Below are 13,638 nucleotides of genomic sequence, written 5' to 3' on the forward strand. Positions count from 1 at the left end.
TAGAGCAGACCCTATTGTCTGACCCTTCATGGAACCCATGCCGATTATTTCCTCTGTGATATCAAACGATGACGACACACCACGAACAAACACTAGTAGCTGTGCTGTTGAACTGATGTCAGTCGACTCGTCTGCCGCTAAAGAAAAGTAGATAAAGTTGGCTGATTTATTTGTAAGCTGCCTTGTCACGTCTGCTGAAAAGTGTGAAATTCTTCGTTGAACTGTCATACAATTCAAAGCCACCATCTGTAGCTTGTGAACTTGTGAACTGTTTCTGGACACGACTTTTCCGATGCAGTAATCATACATTGCTTGACAAAATCACCATCAGTGAACAGTCGGCCAGATTTCGCTATCATCAACGAAATATCGTAACTGACCTCACATGCTGCACCTAAATCTGCTGACTGCTTTGAGAAAACGTTCTACTGGTGATTCAGCGACTGCTGCAGAGATTCAATTCGAGCTGTTCGTTCATCACCGACAACGTTGTGGAATCTTTATGCTTCGACTCATAATGATGCTTTATATTGGATACCTTCATCACTGCTACTGTCGAATGACACAGCAGACAAATCACGTTCTTCTGTTGTTGAACAAAACAGTATTGCGCAGTCCAGTCATCATGAAACTGCCGGTTTTCGTCGTCAACTTTTCTTTTACGATTAGCTGGCATTTTTGTTGCAAAATAATATCAAAATAGGGCTCGTAAGTAAATCTCGAAGAACAATTGGAACGCGTGAGATTTAGTAATTACGGAAATATTACGTCACTGCGCCAATAATTAAATGCCTATGTATTAATGAGATTTGTTTATTAAATTTTCTTTACTGCTCGACACAAATATGGAACCATCTAGTATCTAATCTAATGCATATTCTTTTATAGCGCTTAATCTTCGCGCAGGCACAAACTCTCCATATTTGACTTTCCCGTTGGACATCGCGGGCCACTCGGCGACTCGTCGCGAGCCGGACTTTGTGCACCACTGATCTACATGATGATCTACTTTCCTAGAGACCTCCCATAGCACTGTTTTTTACGTTTCTTTACAGTAACCTATTTTATACATACATGCTACATATTGCAATTTTAAGTAGTCTAAAACTGAGTTAAGTTGTAATTTATATCTAAAAGTTATATAAATATCGATATATATCAAATTTATAAGACTTGGCAACAAGACTGATACACACAGTTTTCTTTTTAAAGCAAACAGGTTTTAATATACAAACAATAATACAATTTACAATAGCAGCGATTGCAAATAATGATTTATCTACAAGAGTTTTATAAACTTACAAATAATATAGTCTTCTATCTGGTCTGGAAGTTTCATGGTATCTCATCGAGGGTTAACGATGAGCAAATTAATATTGAGTTGATGCAGATCAATCCACTTAACAGGAAGCCAGCTAGATCTGACTTTTTAGTTGATCACACGTCGAGTTCTTCACCGCTGAAGTAATATAATGTCTTCGTCAAAATATTAATGTCTGCTGTGAATCCGCTTAAGTTAAATAGCTTGTAATGTTCGAGATCTATGAACTTTCCAGGTCGATTATCTGAAGTTCACGATTAATACGCGTTATAGCTTCCGAGATTTATAGTATACCAACTGTAGCAAACCAATAATATACATTGTCTCTTGGAGCATCGAGATTAGTCACATTGATAGGTACGAGGAAAGTTTCTATAAATTTCAGCCTACACAACAGTATATATATATATACGATACACTAGTGTTTACATACGCAGATTGTTAATTCTTACGTTAAAAAATATTTTACGACTTCAGTGGATAGGCGGAAATTTTGCAATGCAGATTTAACAGTATGTTACGTACATTTAAACAAACATCCATTAACATACTTACTTTCCATTACTTTGAATTATGTCTTTTACTTGCTGATGTTTTTCTAAAGTTTTAAATTGGTTTAGTGTAATTATTGTTCGTCTGTCAAATAATCAATAGTGATTGCATTGAAAACATTACTTTCCATGATGAGAGTACAGTCACGGAAACACTGCAAGACAAAAACTATCTTCTTTATCGTGTCACAATAGAATACTACTACTTTAATTTAACACTCCTACGAAAAGACGTTTCTAGTCCTGATTTCTCCAAGCCCGTTCCCCTGGCTGTGGTTTCGCTAGATAGTGGATAGGGACAGTGGGAATCTCGTTAATCCATTCATTAATGGATTTAAATGGCAATTTCATTTAAATACAAAATTATTAGCCTAATATTAATAACCTTTCAAGTTGCTCTGGGGCCTATTAGGCCCCACTTTTCGTAGGAGTGTTAATCTAATAATATTTATGGTATTTATAACTTTTCCATTTGATGACTGTAAGACTATTACTGCAATTTGACAGTATTATTTGAGTTTCAAACACAAAAACATAAAATAATACAGTCTTCCGTCATTTTTCATGATTTATAACTGTATATGTGTGTGTGTTTTTACAACCCACAATGTTAGTGAACCTGCTTTGCAGGGGTTGAGCGCCCACGCGCTTAATCCAGTAAAAGGACACACTATACCCCTGGGCGTTTATAACACTCCTACCTCAAGTACGTCCCTGAGATTCCAAGCTGCTATACCTTAGATGGAAACCTTGTGAAACTGCCTTTTTTCGCAAGAGAACGTAGTCGTTAGTGCCTCAAGAAATCATTTAACAGTTACTTATAACCGTTATACAAAGCATAAACTTTATCAAGATGGGTGAGTACTTACGTACATTTAACGTTGTCTAAGTATACGAAAGTGTGTTCGTGTAGCTAGTTGTGCACATCTATACAATTTGTATTTATGTCATACTTTAATACGCCCTGTAGATATTTAATACACTTGTAGGAACTCATAGCACGGTTAAAATATCTAGGCCTAACAGAGACAAAACACCATTTAACTTTCAAAAATCAGTGAAGCAGAAATTACTGAACTAAATAGATGGATTTGGTTTGTAAACGCAAAAACTGCTTGGTAACGTTACTTTAGAGAAGTTTCATGTATACTTTTTGTTTTTAAAGAAATGAAAATCACGTACATAGTGAAAATCGTTGTAACACTAACGAGTACGAAAGTTTAAGAAATGGGTCAAAGTGAAAATAAAATACGCGTGTAAATAAGACGTACGTTTTTAGATTTTTTAGCTTGGTTCTTACTTTGTAAGCTTGGATACAATATTTACTCAATACATACATTTTAAACTAAAACTGTTTTGAGCAAATAACATTAATTAATTAATTATTTAGCACATAATTATCATATTGCAAATAGATTCACGCACTGAATTATTTGTCATTACTGCAATACGAATCTTGCAGCTTTCGAAAATGCGTAGGTGCTATTACATCCATCTGTTAATAAAATATTAATTACTTGAAAAAGTATTTATTAAGAAACAAAAAATCACCTCTCGATTTGATGTATTTATGTTAATCTAGATAATGAGCTTAATAATTCCATACGTAGACGCAAATAAATTAAATGAATTTATTAAAATAAATTCATCATTATGAATAACAGAGACAACAGTATTAAAATAAGTACAAAATACGTGGTATTGATAATGTTTTACTTTACAATACGCAGACAAGATAGACTTTCTTTAAACTTGAAAACATAGTAGTCTGTATCTAAAAAAACAGCAGTATTAACATGTTTAAACGAAATTTTATTAACTTTTGAAAAATTATATGAAACTACAACGCCGTTTTATAAACTAGGGATTCGATTAGTTAATATCCTAATATTTAATTGTTAAGCATAAAAAGAATAGACTTAAGAACAAGTATGTAAATGCAAAGACAAAACTAAGGACAAAAAGTAATTGGTGGATGGACAAATAAATAAACCGATAAGTAGATGCACGATAAACACATCCTCATTAATATTATTAAGATAACTTCCTGTAGGCTAAACACAGATTCAATGACACGCTAAATTTTTGAAAAATTTCATAGTGAGATAGATCAGAAAATTTTCTCCAAGGTGGATACTTCATAATATTTATTAATGTTTATTAACATATTGACGAACCACTGCTCTTATGCTTTAATTATGATAATGTATCAAGGCTTATTGACTTTTGCAGTTGCACTTACAAAGAAGCTTTTCGTGTAGTCTAGTTCTTGTTTGTTTTCATTTCTTGCACAGAGAAATTAAGAAAAAAGTATTCCATTTAATTTTAGATTTAATTGTTTATTTTACCTATACTAGAGGTAAGGACTCAATCCTGGACGATATATTAATATTTTTCTTTCAACAGGTCGATGGGGTACAATCACCAGCGCTCTCTTGCTTGTAAGTATATACCTTGTATATATGTTTGTGTGTATGTGCGTATATGTGTGACAGCAGTATTCTAATTTTTATATTTAGTACCTTTGTATAGCTACATTAAGGGTACCAAATAGTCGATTAATTAGAAACGACGAATAAAACAAAACATTTCATTTTATATCCAGGAATGACAATTTTTATGATGGGTAACCACTTATAATAGTCGATTTTTTACCGTGTATTTGTAATAACGAGTTTTATTAGATTACAAATAAACTGTTCCCACTTATCGTTCATATTTTTAGCATTTAATCGAAGTCCATGCATCACAATTGAAAAACATGTCTGTTAACAAGTTTCATCATAAACAGCTTATAATGCAGTAATATATATATATTATCTTGTCGTCCTTATCTATAATTGTTCATATATTAACAGGCATGTGAGTTATTATTGAAAGCAATGATAAAAGAAATGCAACAGTCGTCACCATCCGATTCTAGTGATTAATTTATTTGTCAAAGACTCAATCGTCACTAAATTTGTTATTTAAAAGCAGCTATGTTCAGTTTCTGGGCATAATTCAAAGTGAAAACGTTTGAATAACTCACTAATTCGGAGAAAATTAAGAGAATATTGAATAGTATGAGAGGTCGCTTCCTGTATTTGTTACAGCTTCTTCCTTCTTCCAGTACAACCTTAAAGCTATTCATTTGTAGGTTGTGTGCACCAACTTCTAACCATATGAAATACAAAATGTTTACAATTTAGATGTATATATAAGTTTATTTCATAACGAGTGGGAGGTGAGTTGGCAGTCTGATAGAGCTGGTAAGCCGCATTTGGATTCGTGAGATACAACAAAATATTGATCCAAATGTCAGCTGTTAAAATGTCATAAGAGTGATAGATAATTCCTTAGCGTGGGTGGTAAGTAGTAGAGTGTTGCTGGTTATCTGCTTTCAGTCTGATCAGGAGCCCAAAATTAGGGACAAGAGCAAATAGTATTAGCAATTTTGCCATAAATACAAAACATATACTAAGTCTTGTCAGTATCTGTGTAATTTTAGCTTGTTAGTTATATTAAAAATGTACTGCCCATTAATTCATTATAACTCCATGGTGTTTAATTACTCAAGAAACTCTTGTTGTTATAGATACCTTTTTCCTTCCCCTTAAAAATAATAACACGCTAATATTTAATAACACAAAACGTCCATCTAATGAATGGAATGTTGTAATTTTAGTTCGTCATTCACTCAGTTTTTAATCTGAGCGTCGCTTTATAGTTAGACTACCCTGTGAGGGAATCAACGGATTTCACGGTTCGTGTTTGGTTCTCGTAAAAATTCGTTTCGCACTTTAAGATTTTCGGGTGCTGAGTGATAATGGCGGTCAGAACTCACTTTTCGATCAGATACGAATTGGCGGTAGGTGCTGTTGGAAAAGAAACAAAATATTGTGTTTCCCGGTCGCGCTAAACATGCTCGCCCTTTTAGCCTTGGGGGCGTTATAATGTGACGGTTAATCCCACTATTCGTTGGTAAAAGAGTAGCCCAAGAGTTGGCGGTGGGTGGTGATGACTAGCTGCCTTCCCTCTAGTCTTACACTACTAAATTAGGAACGGCTAGCACGGATAGCCCTCGAGTGGCTTTGTGCGAAATTCCAAAATAAACAAACAAACATAATGCTTTAAACAGGTTTGTGCATCAGCTTAGTTCATAGTTACTGGAAATTTTATTTTATTACGAAAGTGGAAAATGTATTAGTTTTCTGTTGTATTATGCTGCATTATTCCACAATTATTCAAACACAGTATTAATAAATAAAATAATCTGTAAGCAACAGGTTCTCCTAGCAACAAACAAAACTGTTACAAAACCTGTTTTCAGATATCTCTGAGCACAGTTCTACTGATGATATCCAGGATATAGAAACGTAAAATATCAAAAGTAAAGTAAGAAGCACGCAAATAAATGTATCGCATATTTTCAGTTAATTGTATAAATACGAAAGACATTTGTTGTTGTTTTTTCTTTTAGAGAGAGAAAGCAGTAAGGCGTTCATAAGGAAATTTGGAGTTGGAACAATTACGAAAATCATGACATTGTTGACATATGATATGTTTCTCTAGAACCAGTTTCTCTCGCTTACTTTAGTTTCTACATAAGATTATTTAACGAGCCACCTTTTTTTTCTTCATAGATCACGAAATATCAGTTTAAACGAGTTTTTGTTTGTTTTGAATTTCGCACAAAGTTACACGTGGACTATCTGCGCTAGCCATCCCTAATTTAGCAGTGTAAGACCAGAGGGAAAGCAATTAGTCATTACCACCCACCGCCAACTCGTGGGCTACTCTTTATTATGGAATTTATGACTTAACTCTTAAAAATATGATATATAAAGATATCTGGCCCAGAATTAATGTTCCATTTTTGTCTTTAACAAAGACTTACTCTATATATTTTGTTCCCTTGTGCTTATTGGACGTTAAACTTATATGGAAAATTATTCTAAAAACCTTTTGATGCCTTTTTGTCACACCATTATTATATTCAACTTGAAGTTTTTCTATTATGATTTATTTTTAATTCAAAACTTAAATACAGTAATGTTAATTTTATCGTGCTTTGTTTTGTAATCAAAGCCTACTTACTGGTGTTGATAAATTTGAAAAGAACGAATTCACTTGATGAAAATAAATTCTATGAACAAGATGATTATTTGCATAATTTGGAATGATGTGCCGAGGAGTACAGCAAAATTATTGAAAATGTCCAGTATATAAATCTTCCCGAAATTGTATTAACATAAACTGCTAGAAGGGATTGTTTGATGTTCAATGTGGTGGTGTTGATAAAATAGTGAGTTTTGTAACGTCAGGTGCAAGACCTTTATGTTGATAAACGTTCTATAATCAAAGGCACTTCATATTTGTTTTTGTTTGTTTTTTAAGCGCAAGGTTACAAAATATGCTATCTGCGCTGTGGTCAGTACTGAGCCACCAAGCAGACTTATACACAGACAAAAGAGTTCAAGCATTTAATAATTGAAAACCTCAGGCTGTGTGCTCTACTTAAGACAATTCAAGGGTAATCGGATTTGATAATATTACCAAGCATAAGCATTCTAATGACACAAGTTAAATTATTCCCTCTATTCAATGCAATAAACTCAGCCATTTGGTGATCAGTCGTGACCTAAATTACAAATGAGTAACCGTCAAGTCTGTGCTAGGTATAGTTCAAACACAGTCTTGTGACAAGTGTCACTTTGAAGTGAATTACATAGTTTAAATTACTCCATTAAAGATCATGAGCCATGGCTAGTCCTCAGAGAAGACATTTCGATGTTTCATGTGGAGAGGCAGTGAACAAATATACACCGACCAATGATACCGAACTGTTAAAAAGTAGCTATAAATATCGTTTACCAGACGTGGAACAGCTTTCATACAAATGTTATAGTTGTTCAAACACTTGGATAAGTCCATATGTTACTCATATTCAGCCCTTATTTTTCGTGGTTATAATACTTTATGTAAAGATAGAAAAACTTATCTGTCAATTGTTTATTTACAAATGTAGACTGAATGACCAATAATTTGTATGTTACATCACATAATGAATGATCAGATGAATGATTTTCGTATAATAATATTGTTGTTGCCTTGGCATAGTTAGACTATCATAAATTTCACTTATCCTTTGATAGTTTTTTACAGTGTAATAAACTATGTTTGCAAACTAGCAGTATAGGTCCAAAGAGGTTATTGTAACTTTATGTACAGTTGAAAATAGTTATTCAGTGGCTTACTTCAATAAATTTGCTTCAGCCTTTCATTGCATCATATTTTAGCTTGAAACCCAGCGTGAACTAATTTTACCATATGGAATAACACAGTGATAGAGTCCAAAATATACATTGCCAATTTGTCAAGATCCCACTCAGCATTGGTTGGACCAACTTTTGTCTACACAATAACATTTTGGACTCAAGTTGGTATAACATTCACAAGATACTGGAATACACCTTATTCGGTTGTTTACATAAATTGAGGATTTTTGTATGCAACTGGTTCACATATGTCGAAAGATGAATATTACATGACAGAATGTGGCCTACTTGTTAGCGTGCCGGACTTTGGGTCTGTCGTTAACATTTTGTTACTACACAAAAAAAAATATGTGTTTTGCACTATTGGGCTGTGAGTACGTTAAAAAGCGATGGCTAAATGGACATGAGCGTCCGTAGAAAGGAGAAAGAGAGGTCATTTGTCTACCCTTACGTTTCACAAATAATTGCACACGTGTTATAATATAAATTTAACATCGTAGTTAAACTAAATACTTTAGTAATTTGTTATGAAAACTATAAACTTGTGTTTGTATTTATTCACATATGACATATATTTTTTATTTATTATGTTCATTTATACTGTAAAAGCTGATTCCCTCCATACATGTTTTGCCCTTGAAAATATTTCTGTGAGTTCCTATGGTGATCGGTGCTGTTGAGTCGACACCTTCCTTTTAACATATTATTTAAAATCTATGGACAGCTAGCGCAGTTAGCTCTTGAGTACCTTATTATAAGTTTTTGAAAACTAACAAAATTAAAGAAAATGATTTGAAATTTTATTTTATCTCAAAGAAACTAAATTGAGTGTCAATTCATTATTTGTACTGGCCAAGAAAGATGAGTGGACTCTGTGTGATGCCCAATATTATATTATCGTCTTAGAAAGACACTTACCCATCATGTTGGAAGTACAGAATTTTGGGATGGAAATGGCTTAGCTGTACCTCTGTAGGCTTACAATGCTAAAATTCGGGTTTCGATACCCGTGGTGGGCAGAACATAAATATCCCGTTGTGTAGATTTGTGCTTAACAACAATAAAAACACAATATTAATAAAACCTTCTATGGGTGTGCGTTTTTCTTATAACAAAGCTACATAGGGCTATCTGTTGAGTCCACCAAGGGGAATCGAATCTCTGAGTTAACGTTATAAATCCGTAGACTTACCGCTGTACCAGTGGGTGACTTTCTACGGGAATCAAGCTACGACTAGAAGATTTCTGAAACCAGTTGACCATCTTCAGTAAGTTTTATTGTCAGAACACAAGGAAAACCAAACGTTTCACGTTCTTTCTTCAGTTTTACTAGTTATACCTATTCTTTTATGACTGATAAACTAGGTTAAAAATGTCTTTGAATAGGAAAAGAAATGTAATGGCGTCCCTACTATATGGCACTCATTAAGACATCCCTTTAAAATTGTGAGATATCCTTTCTTTTTTCACTTATCTTGCACACAAACCATGATATTAATAACTCTTTGTAAAAAAACGATTTACTCACATTGCATATGTAAATAAAGTGTTATGCAAAAATATGTGTATGGGAGGGGGTTAATAAAGTAAACAGTGCATGATGTCGCACTACATTTAATTGTAATTTTTCTATTATTGTAAATTTTATAAATATTTTATTTATGATAACTGTAAGCTTGCTTCATTTACCTTTAGATTTTTTTTTTTTTTTTTCAGTTGTTCACTATCGTGTGTGCCGATATGATGCGTAAGAGTATAGTTTTTGATAGCAAAACCCCTAAAGTGTTCTACTGCCCCCAGGAGAAGCCAACGGGAATGGAAAAGATGTTCGTTAAGGCTCGGCCATTGGATAAACTGTGCGAGTTTGGGGGGAAAGGCGTCCCTAAAAATTATCACTCAGATTGCTATAATGATGTAGATGAAACCGAGTATGCATGTGCAGAAAAAAGGCGCATTATGGTAAGTCTAAACGTATTGCAATTTTTGTGAGTAAGCGGAAATTAATAATATATCCCGATAAAAAATATCTAAGTGCTAATTTTTGTAAGAATACAGAAAGTGAGTAGTCTGTTGCTCTGATGATGAGATGAATTACATTTCCTGCAAACCAATTTCATAATATCATAAATTCTTAATATGAAATATATATATATACATCAACATATATTTAAGTTTTGTTGCATAAACTATCTTGTTGATAAAATAAAAAAATGTGTGCTTTTGCTACAACATGTTTTGAACAGTTGTTTGATGAAAGCTGATAACTGAATTACAAAAAAAAAGTTATAATAAAAATAGGATGATATGTAATGATCATTTTGTTTAAATTATTCGTTTCTTTAATATGATAAAGCTTGTTTAATCAATTAAACTAATAATTTCAATCTACAATAAAGCGTTTTTAAATTTGATTTTTAGATGATTTTTATATAATATTAAGTAATTTATTTAATCTATTTTTAGTTGCGCTTGAATCCACCAAATGTGACAGAAACGGCCACGACCAAAGCAAGTGTAAATGCTCGCCCTGGTGGTAAAAATAAGAAATACTGATTTAGTCGGACTTGGTCGCTTGCGTGGGAAGCCAACATCTGTTCAAGGCAGCTATTTTTCTAATCATAGACTATATATTTAAACAAAATTCAAGAATATATAGTGCAACTATTGAATGTTATTGTTAACCTGGTTTATTTGTTCAACGAATTTATTGTTCAAATGAAATATTAAGGTGTAAGTTCAGTGTATCGTAGAATGTAAATGTAAATGAAAACTTTAGGACTTTTTTTCGTGTAACTAACGTTTTGTATGGGAAGTGTGGGGAATTGTTAATAAAACGCCACTTTTATTATTTAGTCTTAGGAATTATTATGAGTATCATTTTATTTACATATCTGATTCCACTAGTACTGCATGATTCTAAATCTCGTTTGACGAGTAATTTTGTTTTCATTATTTCAGTGCAACTTCTCCATACATAGATAATTAAATATTCACTAAGCACATTTATCACAAATTCACCTCACAAACTGCTTAGGTATTCAGGCATTTGAGAGATAATCAAATATGTTAAGAACTAATATTTAAAAACAGTTGGTGCTGATAAAATTAAAACTGTACTTTTTCTCTGTAATGTTCCCTGACACACTTACGTCAGTATACACGTGATGTTAATTAACCATTTCATATTATCATAATGAAGTTCTGTTTATTTAGTTTGTTTTAAAATATTTTTCGCACTTACACGAATATACAGAACATCGCCAGGTAGAATAGTATCATCATTGTATCGTCGTACGACGTTCATATTTTATGAAAGGTTGTTGATTGCAGATAAATGTGAAAAGGTAGCTTTTAAAAGTAATAACAGTTATTTACTCAAACTTTGCTATCACATCCTTTATTGCTGTGTAATATTTTATCACAAAATACCATTCATATAAATAATTATTTGTCTTTAGCACTTAAGTGACATGAAAATTGTCGAGGTTTTTTTTTTTTTCATAATGAGTACATTGCTGGAGTGTAAGGTTTAAAAGTTTCAATATTTATTCGGGCTGTAACTAACATATTTATCCAAATGATAACAATTTACATTAAATGTTATTAAATGTAATGTTCGAGATCTATGAACTTTCCAGGTCGATTATCTGAAGTTCACGATTAATTTTAAGGTTTAAAAGTTTCAATATTTATTCGGGCTGTAAGTAACATATTTATCCAAATGATAACAATTTACATTAAATGTTAATCGGATTACATAAATATTAACTACTTCATTATTTGATTCACTTTGGATGTATTTGGGTTTGTTTATGTTTTATTATAGCAAAGCCACATAAAGATATCTGCTGTGTCCACAGACGCGAATCCAAACCTTGACTTTAGCGTTGTAAATCGGAAGAGCCACTGATGTCCCGTTTTGGATGTAATTACTATTACGTTTCAGAAACTCTTGAGTGTCCGTTTAATTACAGTTAAATTTATATCACTCTACGTCAAAGCATGGCTTTTAAGACTTTTTTTTTTAGAAAAATGAGGTTTCTATTCACTGTATAGTATACATACGCTTTTATATAATAAAGATATTAAAGAACCCGCTATTGCTTGTAAGATATCCAACTCATTTGATTGGTAGAAAAGAAAGAAGCAGTGCAAAGTAGGTGGTAATGAGGTTTTGTGCATTAATTCTTTATAATAATATTCCTTGTTAAAGATATTACCAAAAAGGAATCAATACATTGATTTATTCGAATAAATTAGATCTATAAATATATAAGTATGATTTATTTCAAATAAAATGTCCAGTTTGTTTGAAAATTTGCAGAAATAGTAAAAAAAAAAAATCATTTTTGCCACACACCGTGATTCAAGGGTATTAGTAATAATGAAAATTAGTAATGAGTGAAAGTGTGGAAGAGTGTAAAATAACAGCGTCAACTATACTGTATTTTATATACCCAGTGTTGACGAAGCCTTTTGTTGAATACCATAACTTCAGACCGGCTGCAACGCGATAGATATGTTTTGTTTGTTTTTGGAATTTTGCTAGCCGTCCCTAATTTAGCAGTGTAAGACTGGAGGGAAGGCAGCTAGTCATCACCACCCAACGTCAACTCTTGGGCTACTATTTTACCAACGAATAGTGGGATTGACCGTCACATTATAACGCTCCCACGGCTGAAAGGGCGAGCATGTTTGGCGCGACAGAGATGCGAACCCGCGACCCTCAGATTACGAGTCGCACGCCTTAACAAGCTGGGCCATGTTGGGCCGACGCGACAGATACGGTAGTGGTTAGGACACTGTTCAGATTGGCAAGACGTTTAACAACAAATGTTAGGCAAGGCGGTTGGAGCGTTTGACTTGTAATGTTCGGGTTACGGGTTCGAATCCCCGTCCCACCAAACATGCTTCTTTATCAGCTGTGGGAGCGTTATAATGTACCGTCAATCCCACTATTCGTTAGTAAAAAAATATAGCCCAAGAAGTGGTTGTAGGCCTTTCCTGTATATAGTCCTAATGTAGCTGTGCGCAAAATTCAAAAGAAAACAAATGTTGCATTGTGAAATGGATCAAGTCGGTGAAGTATATTGATAATGTAGTCGCGCTGTCTGTAGTTGGTGTACACAGCTAGGGCCAATAAACATAACAATACAATTGAAATATACTAACTCTCAAAATGTTGCTAATGCCAGCAAGCTTAGAAATAGCATAACATTTCATTGTTTATACACTAAATACTGATGCTGCAGGAAAAGGTGTTAGAACACGCCCCTTGCTTGAGACCAACAGAATTTTCTGAGAAGAAACAAATTAATATGTAAAGTAAAAATCAATAAGTCATTAAGCTGGAATTTCGTGACAAACTCATGTGAAGACAATAAATAAAAACTGTATATACAATGCGTGCCTTTAATGTGGAAAATAGACACGTCAAAACTACAGCCTCAACACCTACAGAAACAGAAGGCCTTATATTTTTGAGAATGTTGAAAAATAAACACTG

At 33.2% G+C, this 13,638-nt stretch overlaps 1 protein-coding gene across 2 annotated transcripts; it reads left to right on the forward strand.

Moving 5' to 3' along the window:
* The first annotated feature begins 2,570 nt into the window (after nt 1–2,570).
* LOC143223288 (uncharacterized) lies at nt 2,571–12,195 on the forward strand. Of its 2 annotated transcripts, XM_076451083.1 has the most exons (5): nt 2,571–2,729; nt 4,279–4,313; nt 9,849–10,091; nt 10,596–10,732; nt 11,959–12,195. In XM_076451083.1, the coding sequence occupies exons 1-4, from the start codon at nt 2,726–2,728 to the stop codon at nt 10,683–10,685; spliced, it is 372 nt and encodes a 123-aa protein (XP_076307198.1). In that variant the 5' UTR covers nt 2,571–2,725; the 3' UTR covers nt 10,686–10,732; nt 11,959–12,195. The 2 variants fall into 2 exon arrangements, with proteins under 2 accessions (XP_076307198.1, XP_076307197.1); XM_076451082.1 differs by lacking the exon at nt 11,959–12,195 and having other exon boundaries at nt 10,596–10,984.
* Nucleotides 12,196–13,638: the final 1,443 nt, after the last annotated feature.

The sequence above is a fragment of the Tachypleus tridentatus genome, chromosome 8, assembly GCF_004210375.1.
Source record: "Tachypleus tridentatus isolate NWPU-2018 chromosome 8, ASM421037v1, whole genome shotgun sequence".
Classification (NCBI taxonomy): domain Eukaryota; kingdom Metazoa; phylum Arthropoda; class Merostomata; order Xiphosura; family Limulidae; genus Tachypleus; species Tachypleus tridentatus.